Source organism: Balaenoptera ricei, chromosome 11, assembly GCF_028023285.1.
Source record: "Balaenoptera ricei isolate mBalRic1 chromosome 11, mBalRic1.hap2, whole genome shotgun sequence".
Lineage (NCBI taxonomy): Eukaryota > Metazoa > Chordata > Mammalia > Artiodactyla > Balaenopteridae > Balaenoptera > Balaenoptera ricei.
Window position 1 is genome coordinate 2,241,066 of NC_082649.1, and position 20,998 is coordinate 2,262,063.

General features: G+C 43.3%; 1 protein-coding gene across 12 annotated transcripts in view; it reads right to left on the reverse strand.

Annotated features, from left to right (window-relative positions):
• Positions 1–19,032, reverse strand: part of MYLK4 (myosin light chain kinase family member 4) — a 93,391-nt gene extending 74,359 nt beyond the window's left edge. For 3 of the 12 annotated variants that reach the window (XM_059937776.1, XM_059937775.1, XM_059937773.1), the window contains exons 1-2: positions 6,153–6,512; positions 4,582–4,902 (exon numbers count right to left, since the gene is read on the reverse strand). In XM_059937776.1, the coding sequence (XP_059793759.1) occupies positions 4,582–4,902; positions 6,153–6,155 (324 nt within the window). In that variant the 5' untranslated portion in view covers positions 6,156–6,512. Of the gene's footprint in view, positions 1–674; positions 904–4,581; positions 4,903–6,152; positions 6,513–18,838 lie in introns of those variants that run through there. The other 9 variants (XM_059937787.1, XM_059937788.1, XM_059937777.1 and 6 more) reach the window with 7 other exon arrangements.
• Positions 19,033–20,998: the final 1,966 nt, after the last annotated feature.

Consider the following 20,998-nt stretch of genomic DNA (forward strand, 5'->3'; position numbering starts at 1 on the left):
CTCCCTGTAGTGTTTGCTAAACTGCCTTATATTGTCTTAAAAATAATTCATCTATGCTAATTGATAAAAGAATTAAAAATGTGGAAAGAACTGATTTCCCAGATATGAATACCCTCTGTTGGGAAGAGCTAAAATCCTTAGAATCTGAATTCTTTCTCTTCTTACAGAATTCCACTGTTTTCCTGACAGAATTCCACTCCTAGAACAGCTACGGCATCACAGGAAAGGCATCATGGGGCAACGGTTCAAAGGAAAAAGCACGGAAGGCCGTGCTCGGTAGCTTTGTCAGAAGAGGTGATCACTCTTCAGACACTGCTTTTGCAGAGACTTCTCTATAAGTGGAAAGGATGCTTTGCTTTTGTGCCATTTTGTTTTCCTAAGTCATGTAAGAGGTAAGAGAAGAAGAGAGGCTGACATTATTCTTAGCTCTCACCGACAAAAATAGTGCATGTCAGGAATGGCTGTCTCCAGATTCCCCGAAAGTTGGTGGAGAGGTTGACATATGAAGTGTGCCACCTGCCTCTCCTGGTCCCAACCCCCAAGGCGGCCGTCCTGGGCGAGGATTGAGACGGGACATGCCTCCCCTCTGCAGGGCAAGCCCACTCCCTGGCTGGAAACACTCAAATAGGACAGTAACACAGATCCGCCACAGTTCAAAGTGACGAAGTTACTACCTGCGTGTCCTCAAGGGCAGGCGCCTGTCTGCGGCCTCCCCGTGTCATCACGGACCGGAGCACACGCCAGAGGATGGGAGACGAGAAAAGGCACACGCTGCCTACGATCCAGACGCCTTTTCTTCTAAGTGACAAGTCCATCCCCGCCTTCCCTCCCCTGGCCCAGCGCGAGCACCTTCCCAAGCAAAACTCTGCTCTGAGCAGGAGCGTTGCCCAGCCCGCAGGGCTCTGCAGGACCCCAAGGGAGACGCTTCCAGTTACACCATCAGCGAGTAATCTGCCTCTTTAAAAGGAGAAAATAGGATGGCCCGTGTGACAGATCTGAAACAGGTGCGGCGGCAGAGGGAGACGGGCTGGCGACAAGTGACACCCCCGAGAATGCGCTCGTCTCCAGTTCAAGGACAATTAGCACCACGGAAACTGGGCCGCCGCCAGGGAGCTTCCTCCTGCCCGCGCGGTCCGGCGAGGAGCACAGAGACGGGGTGGGGACACGCAGCCCTAAACATCACAACCCCTCCACCCGCAGCTCCGCTATTTTGAGATCTAAGTTAGAGTCACTGTGACTGCCGCTGATGGTCCAATTTCATGGCGGTTAGGCAGGAAAGGCCACCTGCTATTCAATGTGCCAACTGCCACCACGCTTTGCCCCAACCCACTCTAGCCTGTTCCCATCCTGTTGATGACTGACTGTCTTGTCCTGTTTGGTCTCTGGAGCATTTGGAGCGGTTAAACATTCCAGGGGCTGTGATCCCACCCCCTTGGGGCCGTCCTCACTTCTGCCCGATAGCTTCCCTTCCTCCCCTGGGGACCACGCCTGGGGGTGGAGGGTAGGAGGCTAGGGGTCTCAGGAAGGCGGGGGAAACCAGAGGACAGGAGATGAGCACAGATAACGAAAGCCGGGCACAAAAAGCAGGGATGCATACAGCAAATGGGGGCGGGCCGAGGAAGGCGGACGCAACCGCGGGGATTTGGCCTCCGGTTGTCTGAGAACGGAAGCTCCTTGGTCTTCCATTAAGCAAACAGAAAGTGTGTGTGTGTTTGTGTGTGTGTATCAAAACAGCAAATTAGATCTGAGGGAAATGCAGCACAGGGCTTATTTAGATAGGTAATAGAGAATGAACAAAAGAGGAAAACCTGGATTTGATTGTGTAAAAGTAATACTAATTACAGTTATGAGAGCCGTTATCATTTACAAGTTAATGGTACATATACAGTAGCTATTAAACTCATCACTCATATGTGCCACATTAGTTATTTAAGTTTTACTTTATTCAACACCATATTATGTGGCTTTAGATCTAGTTTATTATAGTGTATCTGCTAAAAGCCTTTAAAATGCTATACTATTTAGGTGATTTTGAACAGCCTTTGGAATATAAAAGAATGAGAAAAGTCATCTGAAAACAGAATTAAAAGGAAAGTTGGAAAACAAAAGGAACAAAACATAGTAGAAAAGTAGAGTGTGTGGAATTTAATCAATTCAACAAAAAATAAAGCGGAGGAAAAGAAGGAAGAGAGTTCAAAATAAATCCAGAGGAGGAAAAATGAGTGAAATAGAAAAACCTGGTTAAGAGCAGGAAAAGAAGAAGAATCTGAGCTTCACCAAACTATGTTAACAAACATAAGTTGTTGAATGCATAGATAATTTTTTCCTCTTAGGAGAGGAAAGACTCTTCTAGAAAGAAATTGAGCCTCAAGCCTTCAGAACAGTTTGCGTGTCACTTGAGTGTCTGAAGTTCAGTGTAAACTCTTGTTGGTGTACTGCAGGGAGGGTCTCGACTACGGTTAGCTGAGCTAAGCTTCTCAAGGAGAGGAGGGGTAAAGAGAGAGGGAGCCAGGTGGGAAAACGATGCGAGCATTTTTATGGTTCCTGGAGAGGAGGGTGTGGGGTGGTGAGGATCTCCCGTGGCCCGGCAGGAGGCTGAGCCAAGTCAGTCCAGCTCCGTCTGCATTCCGGAGGACATCCGAGCCGCTGGAAGGCCCTCCTCGCCCACCCCTGCCAGTCCTGCTGGCCGCCCGTGCACCCACCCACTGGGTGAGCGAGGGCCCCCGGGGCCGGGGCCTTGGCAGACACAGAGAGAAGAGCTCCACGCCTCCCGACCGTGTGCCCGTCCGTCCTCCACAAGGCGAGACAGAGAGCCGGGGAGACTGCTGACATCTCTGGGCCCTGAGCCATTTACCAAGAAGAAACTGAATGGGACACATGGCCATTCCTCCCCACCTTCCACACAGCAGTGACCACAGGGCCCACGCCAGGGCCCAGGTGACACAGGGGACATCAGACCAATCGCAAAGGACGTTCTTCTAGGGTCTCAGGAACAACATTCTCAGTGCTTCCCTCAAAAATATCCTAAAACATTTAACTTCCCAGTCATTTGATTTCTAATATTCTGGAACGGTTCACCACAAAAACAATTCGTCCTAAAAATGTTCATGTTTCTGCTTAGCACCATTTCGCTCTTTAAAGATATGGCCTACTTACAAAAATTATATCACAGAACCTGGAGAAAAACAGTCCTGGAAACATAATCAAATTCATAGAAACTATTGCAAATAGTTGGTTATTTCACAGTCGTCCTGTAGGAATATTGTGTCTCCTCTGTTCTACAGAAATTAGTGAACAGAAGAGGAAACTCTTCTGTTCATTCATTTGTACTGTAAAGCAGCTCTAATGAGGAAGCCCTCGTATCTGACTTAAATTTTGCCCGTGGAAGTTTCTTCTTGGTGTTTGCTGAACAAGACGTTAGCTCATCAGGAAAGTGGAGGTCTCAAAACACCCACGTTTCAACCTGACTCGTTTCTTCTATCCAGTACATTTTACACACTCACGATGAAAAGACTCCTCCGCCCTTTACATCTAACAGCTTTAGTTCATTGTCTATTGCATCGTTAGAAATGCCCTTCCTACCTGGACAGGGGTTCTCAGAACAGTAGCCAGACAAAGAGGGATGTATCCCAAACCTACCTAAGAATCACTTGCTCTGATTATTAAAAATAATGATCCCCAGCCCTCAACCAGAATGCAGGACTCACTTAAATAGACCTGTTTGTTCCGCAAACATTCTTGGTGCCTATTCAGTGCCGTGACCAGGAAAGCAGCCAAGAATGCAAGGTGGAGTGATGTGAAGTCCTGACGTTCAGGAGGGCATCCAGAGAAGGGTGACAAACAAGTTCCAAACAATTGCAGGTGCTAGAGCGAGGCCCACACCGGGCGGGCAGGAAGGGAGCTCCGTGGATGGTGAGGGAGACCCAGCGAGCTCAGACAGGGGACAGGGTGCGGCTGGCCGACACCCACTAAACGCCTACCCTGGTGACAGAGCCTGTGCTGAGTGCTTTACATACATTCAATGTTCCAACAGCTACGGCCCCACTATTCAGACAGGCAGCCCCCGGGTTGGTTTAGTAACGGCCAAAGAGCTAGTGGCCAGAATGGGGCTCTGCACGAGGTGTGCCATCAGCAAGGGCTTGTCCCTGACTCTGACCGCCACTGTCAACAGCGAGGACCTCAGGGTCTTGAGGAAGTTAGAAACTTCTGCAGGGCAATTGTGGCCCTCGCAGTGCTTCTCTGGATTTCATGCCCAAACCCATCCTTTTAAACCATCCTTCCTAAGAAATGTGTGTTTCCATACGTTCACCCTCGTAACCTGTAAACCAGCCACCAGGCTGAGGAGCTGCCTGCAGGGGAGAGGTGCACGTTCAAAGGCTCCCTAATGACACTGCACCCACCTGTATGTACACCTCCGTGAAACAGAATGGAAGTTTGCCTGTTCATGAAGTTTCCTTAACTCTACACAAGTGACCAAACAGACTCGGAAAACGGCCGTATAAATGGCGACAGGTATTGCTTTGTGTGAGAAAAGATAAAGTAGAACTGACACTTTTCAGGAGACTAAATTAGCACAGTTACCTCACTCTTCCCAGATCTCGAATCCTGCTCACTAGAACTTTCTTCCAGAATACACTTCACTTCCTCCACCTCTTCCATGCACTGAAAAAAGGCCATTTTCTCCAGCTGGTCACCGTGGTAACACGTGTTGATTTCTTCCAGCCTCTTCACTTTTAGCATCGTGGTGGTGAGTCCGACTAAGTTCCTGTCTGGTGTGTGGTTTTCGTCCCCCTCTGTCTCTGACTTGTAAATCAGGGCGCAGGCGTGGCTTCTGAGTCTGCCCCCCTCTTGACCGCGAGGAGGAGAAACAAGAGTCCTCATCACCGACTCGCACATTGGACTCTGTGGGAAAATGACCACTGGGAATTTAGAAGTCGCTTCTATTCGAACAGAAGGGACCCACAATTAGGAAGAGAAATGCAAGTATCAATACTGAGTTTCCAACGCTGGAACTCTGGAAGGAAGAAGGTTTCTTCCCCACTTTCTTCTACAAACGCAAACAGTCAGAAGCCACCTTAAGTGTCACTGGGCAACTAAAATTTTCCCTCATTACCTAAAATAAGTGTTTACGTTAAGTTTACGTCAAGTGGCTGGTATAAGTATGGGAGACACAGTTTCTCTGGGTTTAAGTGGATTGCTGGTTTTGCCCCTCCTGGCCCCGATGGGAAGGGCTTGCTGCGTAAGGAAGGGGCTCTCTAGCGCTCCCCCATGGGAATTCTGTACCCTCGGAGGAGTGCTCGCCACCAGAGGAGCCATTTCCAGAGCCCCTCTCTGCCTACGTCTTAAAAGGTTTGGTGTTTACTTTAAAAAGAACTTTGTCTCCTAACAATCCTCTCACATAGATTAAGATTCCCAGAGACCTTTCTTTTTGCATCCTCAGCAGCAGCTAAGTACCAAAGATTTCACATCCTTGTGCTTTCCTTGAAATACTTCCCTTACAAATGTAAGTAATACACGTTCTACTGCTCTGATACTGAAGATCCACGCGTATGTATGTGCCTATGCATCTCCTGATCATTAGGGGAGACTGATGAGAACTTGTGGCCGGTTCCCTCCTGAGGCCCCCTGCTGGAGGTTTTCTGGAAATTGCTTCTTCCAGCTTTTGCTCAGTTTGAAATCATCTGTAATTAGCTCCACAAAATGTCATCTTTCATTTTCTCCACTCAACTAGTAAAAATAATACCTTGAGTTACAAATTATTTAAAATCCAATGCTCTACAAAATTCTACTGAACCACACAAAGACCTTACATTTAAACACACTAAACTGTAAGCAGGATCAACCAGAGCTCTGTAAAATATACTATAGACCAACATCAGTGTTCTTACAAGTTGCCCTGAAAACAATTATTATTAAAATAAGGATTTCATGGCTACGTCTAAGACAAACTACAACTAAAATCTAATATGTAATTGTAGATGGTACTCAAGTTGGCTCAGGAAGCCACATAAAAATTAACATATTAAAACAAAAGCTTGGGTCCAAGATATAAAAATTTTGCAGAGAAAATAATAAATGCTAAGCTCTACCTGGAGTTTGGTACAACTTGTTGTTTAAGGTGATGTAGAAAGACAGAAAATAAGAGTAATTACCATTTATAGGAGGACATGCTGGGGTCCAGACCATTCCAAGTGCAGAGTATAAGTTCCAGCAGATAAAAGGGAGTTTGCAGAGTTCAAAACAACTACGCAATTCCCTGGTAAAAGTCTTGACTCACTGTCAGAGCAAGTCTTCTGAAAAGACAAGTGTCCACTCTGAGAGGAAGTATCCGCTCTCTCAAATGCCACTTTGAGCCCCTGTTTAAACTCAGATGGTCCTTGATCTCATGTTGCTCAGCTGTTGCCTTCTTAGTCAGACAGGGAAGAATATTAATTTTAGACACTAGGCTTTTCAAAGCCGATGGCTCCATTTCAGAGGTCAGGTAAGGAGAGGACAGACCGTAACAGTGGATGAAGTATCACCTTCACCTTCTTGTCCCGTCAGGGTGCCAACACTCTCAGGACTACAGCGCTGCGTTTGTCTTTTGCCATCAGACGCTCCGCTCTCCTGCCCGTTTCAGACTCGGCATTTAGGGCACGCTTCCAGCCAGAGGGTTTAGCTGTGGGAACCACACAGCCACCTTTTTTGCCCACCTTACACTTTGAACACATCCAACTACAGTAGGAGTGAGCTTCTGATGGCCAAAGCACTCCGCAAGTCCTTAAAATTATTTGCAACATCTCCAGCTGTTTACAGCTGCAGGGAAAGTTCAAAGGCACAGGCATGAAGGGGAGTTACAAGAACAGTAATAAACTCTCCCTACAAGCGACACTCTGCCTTCCCCTGCCTTCCATCACAGGCCAAGAAAAGAGAATCCAGTGCCGGCAAACCACCTGCCTGATCCCAACAGCAGTGGATGCCTAGATTTACTGAAGTTGCATAAAGCCTTGATTCCCCAGAAAATCAAACTAATAATGCAGACGATCCTGCAATTCTTTAACTTTCGCCTCTTCAGAGCCTTTGCCAACCCCTCCACTCCCCAACCCAACACCAGTCTCTAGTGCCCTCCTGCTTTTCCAAAAAAAAGTTTCTTATTTTTAATTCAGATCAATGTATTCCATATAAAATAAAAATACGTTTTCATTTTGAGTAGCATATAAAGAATTATAGCAAGATCTTTAAAAAGCCAAACGTTGGGTATTTTTCTAGGATTAGAGAAGTTTGCTCTTCAGCAAGAATACCCAAACAATATTATGTATTGTGAAAGATAAATTATGTGACACAACTGTTATGAAAAGACTGAACTGATTTGATGTTATCAATTTTCCTTGGAGTAATTAAACTGTGAAAAAGTACTGATAAGGTGACCAATCCCCACACCCAGTGAAAACCATGTGTATGGCCTTCGGCTAATTTGACAGTACCCTCTACCCAGACCATCCAATCAGTGGAAGCAGACTTTCTGTCCCCTCAGCTCCAGCAAACCAGCCGCAGGCTCTAATCAGCCAGAGGTCAGCAGAAACTGCTCCTTTGCATATTTCCTTAATATTTTTTTTTCATATTAGTAGTTTAAGATCTACAGAAAATGTAAAAAGTGAAAGGGTAGCAGAGAGTCCCCCTATGCTCTGCACCCAATTTCCCGGACTTTTAACCGCTTACATGGGTATAGTACACTTGTCACAATGAATGAATCAGTGCTGATACATTATTATGAACTAAACTCCATACTTTATTCAGACTTAATGAGTTCTTCCCTAATGCCCCTTTTCTATGTTGGAATCTCATCCAGGATTTCATATTCCATTTAGAAACTCTAGGATTTATGATGGATTGGATACAGGGAGTGAAGGAAAGATGGTAGGCAAGGATGACTTTCTATATTTTTTCCTGAGCACGTGAAGGAGAGAGTTGACATTGACTGGGATGGAGAAGGTCATGGGAGGAGTAACTCTGGGGGAAAAAGTCAGGCCCTCAGTGTTTGACAGGTCTATTAGACATCTGAGTTGAACAGGTTGTGATATAGAAATCTAGGCTTCAGGGGAGAGGTCCAGGTTGGAGATATAAATTTGGAAGTCGTCACACGCAGATAAGTTTCATGCACAATATGTATTCAATAAGCATCTGTCAATTGATTACTAGAGAGAAGGTTTTTAATTATGTCTATCTGTCCTAAAGGAAAAGTCAATTAAAAGAACCCATGCTATTTGTCTTCTAAAATTAAACGACAGTAGTGCAGTTCTGCTGTGTCGCACTATTTCTAGCTGCTGGCAGCACAGAGGACAAGCAGCCTGGTACAATACTGACCACCAAGAAAAACAGGTAATGCATGCATACCCACTGTGGTCTACCCACCTAGCCTCAGCACCCTAAGTCCATACCCATAAAATCACTGGAACGTCTTTAAAGATGCTCTAAGGCAGCGGTCCCCAACCTTTTTTGGCACCAGGGATGGGTTTCGTGGAAGACAATTTTTCCAGGGACGGGGTGGGGGGGATGGTTCAGGCAGAAATGCGAGCGATGGGGAGCAATGGGGAGCGATGGGGAGCGGCAGATGAAGCTTCAATCGCTTGCCCACCGCTCACCTCCTGCTGTGCGGCCCCGTTCCTAACAGGGACCCCTGCTCTAAGGCGTGGAAAAATTCACAGTGAGGCTAGAAGCAGCCCCAGTGGTACTTTTGCTGGATTGCCCTCATATTTTGGAGTTGCAAACCTTTTTTAAAAATACTAACCTTAGGAAAACAGCATTCCACAGAGCCATAGAAATTGTGCTGCTTTCAAGGGACATTGGCCAGCAAGAGACCGTGCTGTCATAGGAGCGGGCGAGACAGGCACTGCCAGTGACTCTGTGTGCTGGTCGGCGTCCAAAGCAGCCTGGACAATGCTAATGGTTTCTGCGTGTGCACAGCGTTCGGAATGTCTCAGAACAAGGGCTCTTAAACGTCTACACACACAAGTGGAGCAATCTTCACAAACACCAAAATGCAGGTGAAAGGCATCCCTGTTATGCACATAGCTACTGAATTTTCTTCCTTTCAACAAGCACCACTGAGTATGATTGGTAAGAGCAAAAACTGATACGCTGCACTTCACCAAAATTCAAAATCTGCTCTTCACAAGACACCATAGGAAAATGGAAAGACAAGCTACAGACTCAGAGAAAATACTGTGGAATCATTTTGATAAACGACTTTGATATTTGATATTTGATAAACGACTCATATCCTGAAACAAACTCTTACAAATCAACAATATGATGACAACCCAATTTTTAAAATGGACAAGAGATTTGAAGGCTATCTTACCAAAGAAGATAGATAAAAGAATAGTTAATATGCACATAAAAAATGCTCCGAAATCTGTCATTAGAGAGATGAAAGTTAAAATCACAATGAAATAACATTTCACACCCGCCGGAAGAGCTATAATAAAAAGACAGAAGAAGGCAAATGTTGGTAAGGATGTGGCGTCACGGGAACCCTCAGCACACATGTCGGAGGGAGTGTAAAACGGTGCAGGTGCCTTGGGAAATAGTTAGTTCCTTAAAAGGTTATTCCCCATATGACCTAACAATTCTTCTCCCAGGTATCTTCCCAAGAGAAATGAAAACATTTGAACACACAAAGCCTCGCATGCAAACGTTCACAGCCGCATTATTCACAACAGCCCAAAACTGGAAACAACCCGAGTGTCCAGCGATGGATTCAGTGAATGGAGGAAGGTAACTGATACATCCATTCAAATGCAATACTACTCAACAATGAAAAGGAATGAAGCACTAATCCCTGCTACAAGCTGGATAAACAAAAACATTGTGCTAAGAGAAAAAAGCCAGAAACAAAGACTGTATACTGTAAAGTTCCATTTGCATGCAATGTCCAGAAAAGGCACATCTATAGACACAGGAAGTAGATTTAGGTTGCCTGAGGCTGAGAGCAGGAACAGGGATTAACTGTAAACAGAATCATATTGGGGTGATGGAAAGGTTCAAAAACATTTTGAACAACTCATTAAGTTTCCAAACACGTAGTTGAATCGTACACTTACAATGGGTGAATTTTATGATACGTAAATTACACTTCAATAAAGTAATTAAGAAAGCAGAAAACCCAATAATATGAATAATGAAAGGTAAACTTGTTAAAAGAAGAAAGAAAAGCACCAGTGAATAGTTTGTGGCTGGCTGTTTCAGGTGACCCAGGTTGGATCCAAGGAGTCATAAATCATACCCGACGCTTGCCGGGTCACCTGGGGCCAGAGAAAAGGAAGAGGAAACGGTGAGTGGGAAAGAGTTAAGACTCTCACTCTTCTCTTCTCCGGGTAGGAATACCACATAGTGTATGATTTTGTAATTAGTAGAAAATGAACAGAAATTTAAAACTCATTTCTATCTCACTTTCTACTTGGAGACAGGAAACTCCGAGGCAGGAGGACAGTCATGTTATGGAACATTCAGACTTGTTTACAACCCAGTTGATATTAGACCCTTAAAATGTCCAAGTGACAGTGAGTAAGTAGCTAAATTTTGTGTCATAAAAAATGAAAATAAGATGGGAGGATTGAAAACAATTAGATAAAAATATAGCTGGGGCCATTTAAAAATTAGTCTCCTCGGAAGTACTAAACAGTGTTTTCTGTTCATTACTTCTATAATGGTTGCACAATTTGTTCATCTAATTATAGCCTTTTTTACTTTCTTGTAAAATATAAATACATGTCACTGAGTTAATATACTGCCTAGAAAACATGTGTGATATTCAACAGGAACAGAGTACACGGTGCAATCCTATTCATAAATTCATAAATACATTTCCAAAGCTCATACGACTTTTACATAATTTTTGTTAGACATGTTTCCTTTACTCTGAATTATTTTTTTTAGAACTTAAAACCTGCAGAGAATTTGCATGAACAGTAGAGTGAATATCGATACACCCTGCACGTGGACTCACCAAATGGTTATGTTTTCGGTATTTGCTGTCTCTCTCTCTTTTCTGAGAGTAAGTTACAGACCTTGTGAAACTCTATCCCTAAATACATTGGCATATGTCTCCTTGAGAACAAAGACAGGATCCAACCAAAAATCACACAGCACATTTAGTTGAGATGTCTTTTTAGTCTCTTTTTATCTATTCAAGGAACAATAACCCAGTCTTTCTTTTTTTCTTTAACCTTTCATGACATTGATATTTTTGAAGACTTCAGACCAATTTCTTCAGAAAATATCGCTCAATTTGAATTGCCTGATTGTTTCTTCACATTTGGAACCAGGCAAACCTCTGATCATGAAAACCACATCAGTGATGGTGCATCTTTCTAGGAATGTCTCAATAGGTGGTACGTGATGTAGCTTGTGTCATGATTCATATAATTTGGTATCCTGATTCAGGTGGTGTCTGCCAGATTTCTCCACAGTAAAGTTACCCTTATTTCTTTTGTAATTAATAAGTAACTTATGAGATTTTTATGGGTATCCTCTTCCACAACAATCTATCACTCCATGACTTTAGTATCCATTCTTGCATGAATCAGTTGTTACCACAGTGATTGTTAAGCGGTGATTTTCTAATTCTATGATTTTCTGCATTTATTACTTGGTTGTTCTTCTACTAAGAAGAGTCCTCCATCCCCAGCCTGATCCCCGTCCCTATTTAGTGTCATTTCTAAACATGATACACATTCCCTGTGTTAGTCATGTTGATGCTCAAATTGTCCCAGATTTGGTCAATGGGAGCACCTCTGTACTTCTGACATATCACTACTGTTTTGGGGGGCACTTCCTTACTTTCTGGCGTAATGAGATGTTCAAAGCTCACCATGTCATTTTCCTGCCCTGTTTCTAGAATCTGCCATCTCCCAGAGAAGCCCTGGCTCCTTTCAGGGAAGAAGGGTATTTAGAAACCAAGACCAGGGCAATGGGGGTGCTCTTTGCTACTGGGGTGTCATTGCTTCTAGTCCTTTCAGTGGACAGAGCTGGAAATATAATTTTTTTTAAATCCTGAGTTCATTCTTATAGTTTTCTAATTCCAACCCAGCACCACAGGATTCTCTCTGATCCTTCCCCCATTACACAAATGTACCTCCCTCCCATTAATTCATTAAGCCTGAAAATGAAAGAACAAAATAAAATGCCTGCTGTAAGGTAAAATTCATGCTTCTGTTGAGATTATTCTAAACAATTGGGAAAAGTGAGAGTATTCATGCCCAAATTTTAAAAATTCCATTCTACAGCATGAATCATCATTTTTTTTTCCAGTTGGAATTTGAAGAAGGGTATATTTATGTTTCCATTCTTGAGAATGCTTTTCTACCTTCTAAACTGGAAGTGAATTTTAGGAGCTGGAAGAAGCTTATGACAGGAACAAGGCATGAAATTACAGAAGTGCAAAGCCCAAGACATGCTCTTCTGACCAAATGTTGGCCTGCTTTTCCCAAGAGCTTGGTAAGGTTCAGTAGAGAAATTTTCCATGGGGAAATGCTACAGCAGAGAGGGTAATAGTGGCTGAAGGGGAGGTGGGTGAAAACTCCGCATACTCTCAGGTTTGGGTTATTTCTTATTAAAGGTAAAAGTTGTATCTTCAGGTAGAAGATAAATTTGGCTATTATGTAATGGTTCATAATAGGTTTTTAGGTTTTATCCTACATATTCAAAAGTATTGACGTTTCTTGGTGCAAAAGGACCATGGCAGCTGGTAAAATGGTAAAAGGGCATTGTAAGTCCCAGCTCTTACATGGGAAACACTTTCAGCATAAATGAAGCCTGGGAGGGCACAGCGTGGCACGCTCCTAACACTTTTGGTTGGAATGTAAACTGCCCTCATCTTTAGGGAGGGCAATTTGGCCATTCTCTTTGACCCCATTTGCATTCGTAAGATTTTTGCCCCAAAGAAATAGAATTGTAAAATATTATCTTTGAAGCAATACACGATGACATTATTTACTACATTTAAAACATTGAAATAAAACCTAAGTACAAGTTGACTGAATAGTTGTGGTTCTCCCATAAGAAAGAACATTATGCTTCCATTAAGTCGTGTGCAGAAGAATACTTAACAATGTCAGAACAAAATGAGTGTGGCGGTTCGGGGAAGTAGTTGTTGGGGTAGATTTACTTCTGGGTAGACTTGCCAGGAGGCGCCGCCCTCCGGGGGCCAGCTTCACGAAGGGACGTCTATTAGGCCCCTCCGCTTGAGGTTAGACCCCTGGCTCAGGTAGACCCTGGGCTCATGACCGTCACCCTCGCCTGCAGAGGCCACCCAAGGCCAGGCCCACGGTGGGCAGAATTAGCAAAAGCCCTCGGGGCAAAAGGAACTCTTGTGCTCAGGTCCCTCTGGTCTGTTTGGATTTGGATTCCCTTGGATTTTTGCCAGGTAGTTCCTATTTTATCAGGTTTTTGATACTTTTAAGAAGATTTCTAAACCATTTGATTCAGCATTTTTACTTGTTTTCAGCAGTTACTTGTGTTGATCTGAAGTTCCTAGCTGCCATTATTGGAAATGGAAACCCCTTGAATTAATTTTTTTCTTTAATTGAGGTGAAATTTGCTAACAGTGAAATGCACAGAGCTTGGATCTACAGTTCGATGGGTTTTGAGAAATGTGTGTTCCTAATTAACCAATATCCCAACCAGGATACAGAACATTTCCGTTTTGCCCCCTTTCAGTCAATGCCCTTGTCTCAGCAACACCGATTTCTAACACTCCAGCTTCCTTAGACGCGCCTGTTCTTGAACTTCCTTCCAACGGACTCACCATCTGTGCCCTTTGTGTCTGGTTTCATTCACTCAACATAATATTTATGAGAATCACGTGCGGTTTTGCATGTATCACCAGTTCATCCTCTTCTAATTCAACGTAGCATTTCACACACCACAATCTGTTTATACATCACCTGCAGATTTACATTGTTTCCAGGGGGTTTTTTTGTTTGTTTGTTTTGCTATTACAAATAAAGCTTCTATAAACATTCTTCTACAAGACTTTTTATACATATGTTCTCATCTCTTTCGGGTAAATACCTCAGAGTACAATTGATGGGTCATAGGGCAGGTGTATGTTTAATTTTATAAGAAATCAACAAGTTTTTCAAAGAGCCCATTTTAGGCTTGCACCAGCAATGCACCAGCAATGCACCAGCAACGCACCAGCAATGTGTGAGCGTTCCAGCCGCTCTGTATCCTCGTTAACATTTGGTATTGACAGTCATGTGAATTTTGGTCATCCTTATGGGCAGGAAATAGGATCTTGCTGTGGTTTTTAAAATCAACCTTATTGAGATATAACTTATGTAAATAAACTGCACCCATTTTAAAGGTACAGTTTGATGAGTTTTGATAAATGCATATGATGGTGTAACCATCTCAATTAATATATACCATATTTCTATCACTAGCCAAAAAATCCCTCATGCCCTGGCCACCAATAATCCCCATCCCTTCACCCACTGATATAATTTCTACACTACAGATTAGTTTTGCCTGGTCTAGAATTTCACGTAATTGGAATCATACAATATATATACTGTTTTGTGTCTGACTTCTTTTATTCAGCACAGTGTTTCTAAGATTTATCATTGCTGTGTGTTGGCAGTTTATTTTTTTACCAAGTAGAATTCCATTGCATGAGTAAACCAAACTTTGTTTTTCCATTCCACTGTTGATGGGCGTTTGCAGTGTTTCCAGTCTGGGGTTATTATGAATGAGGCTGCGCTAACCATTTGCGTACAACCCGTTTTGTGGACACACTTTGAACATGTTTTCATCTCTCCTGGGTAAATTCTCTGGGAACAGAATTACTGGATGACATGGCAAGGGTGTGTTTCCCTTTTTAAGAAAACTGCCAAATGATTTTCCAAAATGATTTTACCATTTTATGTTCTCACAAGCAATGCTTTGACTTCCAACTGTGCCTTGTCTTTGCCAACATGTAATGTTGTCAGTCTTTTTATTTTCAGTCATTCCAGAGGGAGCGTAGTGGCATCTCACTGTGGTTTTAATGTGCATTTCACTGTACCTGTTTCATGTGTTTTTCTATCCATGTATCTTCTTTTGTGAAGTATTCTTTTATACCTTTTGCCCACTTAAAAATGGAGGTGTTGGGAGGGGGAAGGGTAAGCTGGGAGGAAGTGAGAGAGTGGCATGGACATATATACACTACCAAACGTAAAATAGATAGCTAGTGGGAAGCAGCTGCATAGCACAGGGAGATCAGCTCGGTGCTTTGTGTCCACCTAGAGGGGTGGGATAGGGAGGGTGGGAGGGAGACGCAAAAGGGAGGGGATATGGGGATATATGTATATGTATAGCTGATTCACTTTGTTATAAAGCAGAAACAAACACACCATTGTAAAGCAATTATACTCCAATAAAGATGTTTAAAAAAAAAGATTTAAAATGGAGGTATTTTGTCTTCTTATTGAGTTGCAATAATTCTTTATATACTCTGGAAATAAGTCCAGTGAGGATATATGTATTACAAATATTTTCTCTCAGGCTATGGCTTGTGTTTTCATTTTCCCACAGATGTCTTTTTTTTTTTTTTAACATCTTTATTGGAGTATAATTGCTTTACAATGTTGTGTTAGTTTCTGCTGTATAACAAAGTGTATCAGTTATACACATACATATATCCCCATATCTCTTCCCTCTGGCGTCTCCATCCCACCCTCCCTATCCCACCCCTCTAGGTGGACACAAAGCACCAAGCTGATCTCCCTGTGCTATGCAGCTGCTTCCCACTAGCTATCTATTTTACGTTTGGTAGTGTATATATGTCCATGCCACTCTCTCACTTCCTCCCAGCTTACCCTTCCCCCTCCCCGTGTCCTCAAGTCTATTCTCTACGTCGGCATCCTTATTCCTGTCCTGCCCCTAAGTTCTTCATAACCTTTTTTTTTTTTTAGATTCCATGTATATGTGTAAGCATACAGTACTTGTTTTTCTCTTTCTGACTTACTTCACTCTGTATGACAGACCCTAGGTCCATCCACCTCACTACAAATAACTCAGTTTCGTTTCTTTTTATGGCTGAGTAATATTCCATTCCCACAGATGTCTCCTGAAGAGCAGATGTTTTTTAAACTTTAATTAAGTTCAATTGATATATATATATATATATATATATATATATATATATATATATATATATATATTCATGTGTGTATTTTTAATGACCAGTGCTGTTTATGCCCTCACTAAGAAATCTTCATGTACCCCAAAGCCGTGAAGATATTCTTCCACGTTTCCCTGTAGAAGCTTCATACTTTTAGCTTTTACATCAAGGCCTATGAGCCATCTTGAATTAATTTTTGCCTGTGGTGCAAGGTAGAAACCAAGGTTCACTTTTTCTCTTTCACTTACTCAGGTCGGACGGGATCACCTGTTGAACTCCACGTTAACTTTTAATACGCTTCTTTAACAACATCTCTGAGATCCTCTTTACCCTCGCCTCATTCTACCAACCAGTCGCTTAGCAGCTCCCAGTGTATCCCCTACTCATTGCTGGAAACTCCTCGAAGAGTTGCTGAAATGTGCTGCAAGCTGTTCTGTGGGCTGCAGTCCTCACGTGTGTCTGCAGGGTCCTCCTGCCCTGCCAGGCGAAGACCATGGTCAAGACCCTCCTGGAAGAAGCCTGGGCGTCGGCCCTGCTGATGGGGCCTCGGTGTGAGCACCAGGGTCTGAGCGGGGCAGGGCAGAGCTAGGGGATGTCGCCTCCCCTCCAGCGCAGCGCTGCTGGGTCCTCCAGATCTAGATCCCTGCCCAGACGTCAGCTCGTCTTCTGGTCTTCAGCCCTCTCGCCGTAGGCTTTCAAATTCAGTTTGATGGACAAGAAGGAAACGGGTGTCATGGCTCACCCTTCACTTGCTCTTCTTCCTTCCGTGAAAAATCCGTCCCTCCCCAAAGCAACCCAGTCTTTCCTCCCAGTGGCAATTCTGCACTGTTCCTAGGAGACCATCTTAGTCTCACCTCCCAAAAAGTGCCCTTTCTCTTTATGGAAGGGTTCTCTGAATATCTCCATGTCGGCAGAAAGTCTTCATCTAATCTTTCCATAACTAAAAGCCCCACTCAGGTGGTCTTTCTGGAAGAAACAGAATGTTCCTGCTGTGAACCTCAGGGGAAAGGGCCAAGCCTGCACTTGACGCCTGCCTGACGGCTTTCACTTACTGGTCCCATTCAAGCACAGCCCAGCGCTCCCTATGTGTCAGGCATGGGGCCTGCACTGTCCTATAATGGAAGTTGGGCAGGAGTGGAAACAGACATGCAAATGGGCAGTTATAATACTGAGGCATCTGTCATAAGGGACAGACAAGGCGTCGAATAAGCAAAGGGACCAAACCAGCCTGGAGGGTCAGGGACAATTAACAGGACTTCTCTAAACCGAAGAGTAAGTAGTAACCCAGACGCAGCAAAGGACTGGAAAGGTCTCCAGGGCGAGAAGTGTGGGAAGAAACGACGAATATCTTTAGTGTTTTCATCATTAAACATAATGGTGGCTGCCAGTTTGAGGAAAAACAAAACAAAACAAAAACCATCATGTTAAGGAGGTATCTTTCTCTATTTTACTAGAAGTTTTTTAAAATCAGGGATTGAAGTAGGATTTTGGCTCTGTCACTTCACTGTTCACTTTATAAGGTAAAGAGACCTGCTTTCTCCAACAATGTAATGATAACTAGTACTGGCCAATGCAATTCAGAAAGAAAACAAAATAATAGATAAATGTGTTGGAAAGAGGAAAAGTATTGTTCTGATACCAACTCTCCGACACCAATTGGGTGTCCTGCAATTCAATTCTGCTCTGACGCCCACCCACCAGAGTTAGTATCAGAACCCATGGATCAGGGCAGAGTCCTCACAATAATGACCCATTTCAGACTCCAGCCTCAAGGCTCAGGGACCAGCACTCCTACCAACCAGCTACAAACATGGGGGTCCCACAACCCCCGCCCTCAGGTCTGATAATTCCCTGGAACAAATCACAGAACTCACTGAAAAAAATTTCAGTTTTTTAACAAAGGATGCACATAACACGAGGTCTGGAGGATCCCGGACGCAGCTTCCACGCCCTCTGCATGGCGACAGGGCTCATCCCACCCCCATCGCTATATTCACCAACCTGGAAGCTCCACCAGCGCTGGTGTCCGGAGGTTTTATTGGGGTTCTACTATGTAGGCACGACTGATTAAATCACCGGTCGTGTGCTTGAAGGCAATCTCCAACATCCCTCCCCTCCCCAGCGATGGCTGGCCTGAAGTTCCAACCTCTAATTGTGTGGTTGGTGTTTCTGGTGACCAGTTCCCATCCTGAAGCTCTCTGGGGACCCACCAGGAGTCGCCTCATTGGCCCTCCTGTCACTCAGGAAATTCCAAGGATTTTTGAAGCTGGGTGCCAAGAACTGATGACAAAGTTCAGATGCATTCTTTTTGTACTACAAGTATCAATTGAAAATCACTTAAAACTAATAGAAGAGTTTCCCCCAAAAAAGCCAAATATGAAATAAATTATAAAAGTCAAAGCACTTCTTTTATACCAGTAAGACCAGTAATAAAATAGAACAATCCGGCGGTCTTATTACAGTAGCAAGAAAATGTATACAATTTACTAAAGTTAATAAGAAACGTGGCATAGATTCCAGGGGACACAAGGGAAAGTCAGGAAAAGAAAGGCATATGAGGTTGGGTTAGGCAAGAGGACTCCCAAAGCAGGAAGGGGAACAGACGACCGTGGGGCTGACTTTTGGGATGGTGACTAAAGATGGCAGGGATGTGCGTCATGGTGGGATTAACTGAACTCAAAATGTCCAACATACCTTGGGTATGATTACGAGGGGCAAGATGACGCCTGAGGTCCGATAATACTAGGAGGCTTATTATGCGGCAGCACTCGGGACCTGCACCAGGCTGAGACTTGCCTTGTGGCCACTGAATAGATGGCTGATCTGAGAGCTGAGCCACACACGGACTCCGTCATCCCCACTGTGACTCTGGGGCGGAGGACAGAGACGGCTACGCTGCTCAGAGTGAACGCCAAGTCCGGCTGAAGACAAGAAAGCAGTGAGGGATTAACGGAGGACATTCAAGCCGAGGGTTTTACTGCTTTACGTTGAGCTCATTGACTGCAACCTTATGATAGAGTTTACACTTACTTGTATTTATGCTGATTTAAAAAGAAAGTTTAAATCTGGTTAGAGGCTGGTATGGTTTACTCATTTTATTTTTCTACCATCACCATCTAGCGGAGAAAACTTTGAACTTCAGGCAGAATGAGCTGGGGTTCAGGAAAACAGAGTAATAGAGGGCTTACTCTGTGCTCAGCACGGTACTAAACACCTTTACATTCATAAGATCACTTAATTCTTACAACAGATTGAGAGGGAGGCATTACTGTTCCCCTCTTAGATTTGGAAGCTGAGTCTGGGAGGGGAAGGAGCTCACCCAAGGCCACACCATGTCCAACTCAAGCCCAGATTCTAGGGCAGGTCCAGTGCACTTTCACCTCACAGGCCATCCAAATGGTGCGATTTTATTCATGTATGAGACCATAGGAGTAAAGTACATATACGTATATGGAGAGTTTTGTCTTTTCGTATGATGTTTCCTTTTTCTTATTTTTTCTTTTATATATTATATATACGAGCAGAACACTTGCATAAAAATAAAATGGGACTATACTATATAGTTTTGTATCTTCTTTTACTCCATATTACGCAATGAATATTTTCCCATTACAGTAAAAACTTTTGAAAATATATATTAGGTAACAATAAAGACAGATATAGAATTACATTTATATGCAAATACACAGTGTAGTCTTAAGATATATTTTTCTTTTTGAAATGCATTTTAAAAGACTGGAATAGGGTGCTGAAATATCAACAATGAGAATCTCTGAGTAGATTTTCCATAATAAGCATATATTATTTCTTAAAAAAAAATAAGTTTTAAGCTTTACATTTATTAAAAGACTCAGGAAGCTTCAGAGTTGTTGCCCAGTTTGTTGTCATTATTTTAAAATATTTTGCTTGTGTTAGAGGAGACCACATGTCCATCTATTTCTATACGTGTTTAAAATTAACGTAGTGTATTATATTTCCATATTTAGTACTTTCCTTCACAACTCATTTTGAGGACGGCCCTAGAACCTGACGGGCAGCAGAATACGCTGCACCAAACCGTGCCAGTTTGGCCTGAGGATTATACTGAGCTGAAGGCAATTAAGCTGATACAAGAAAAGCTCTCTGCTCTCTCCCTACTTCCTAAGAGCAGGACATAAATTTGCAAAGGTGTGTCCCCCCCTCCCATCTACCAGGAAGGGCAGAAGTTAATCACTGGAGAAAACTCTAGACCCTCATCAGCCCAGAGGTGGCACTGAAGGAATCTGCATAACCAACTTTACTAACTAGTTCTTGTCTCCCATCAGTTTCCCATATATTTGCCTTCCCCCAATTTGCCGCCCTAAAAACTCAAGGTCCTTTTCCTTTGTCTTGTCGCTTCTCTACAAATGTTTTGTTCTTTTGATAAATTGCTACGTAACCCCGCCCATCACCAGGTACTCCGTGTGTAGGGGCGCTGCAAATGTTAACAGTCTGTTTTTCTTTTTAATCTGTCTTTTGTCAGGTAAATTCACAGGGCCCGAGCTAATAACCCTAAGACAAGGAGAGAAGATTTCTTTCCCCGCCCGCAAACCTCTTCTCAAAAGTACTTGCTTTTGTGAAGTTCGGGGGCTGGATGCTCTGGGCGATAAGTAAAAGGCTATATAAAAGCTCATGATCCTACATTTCAAATTGTATGATGGCCAAACAATAAAAGACTCCATAACTCATTCTTACTTACCTTTTCTACTAATGCTACTTTTGAGCCTAACATACGTAGTTGGAAAAACTATCAGAAAGTCAGATTTCAGTCCTCTCAACACTTGCCAGCAGGTTGGGACACATGCTTCACAACCAGTATCAACTGCAAAAACACTT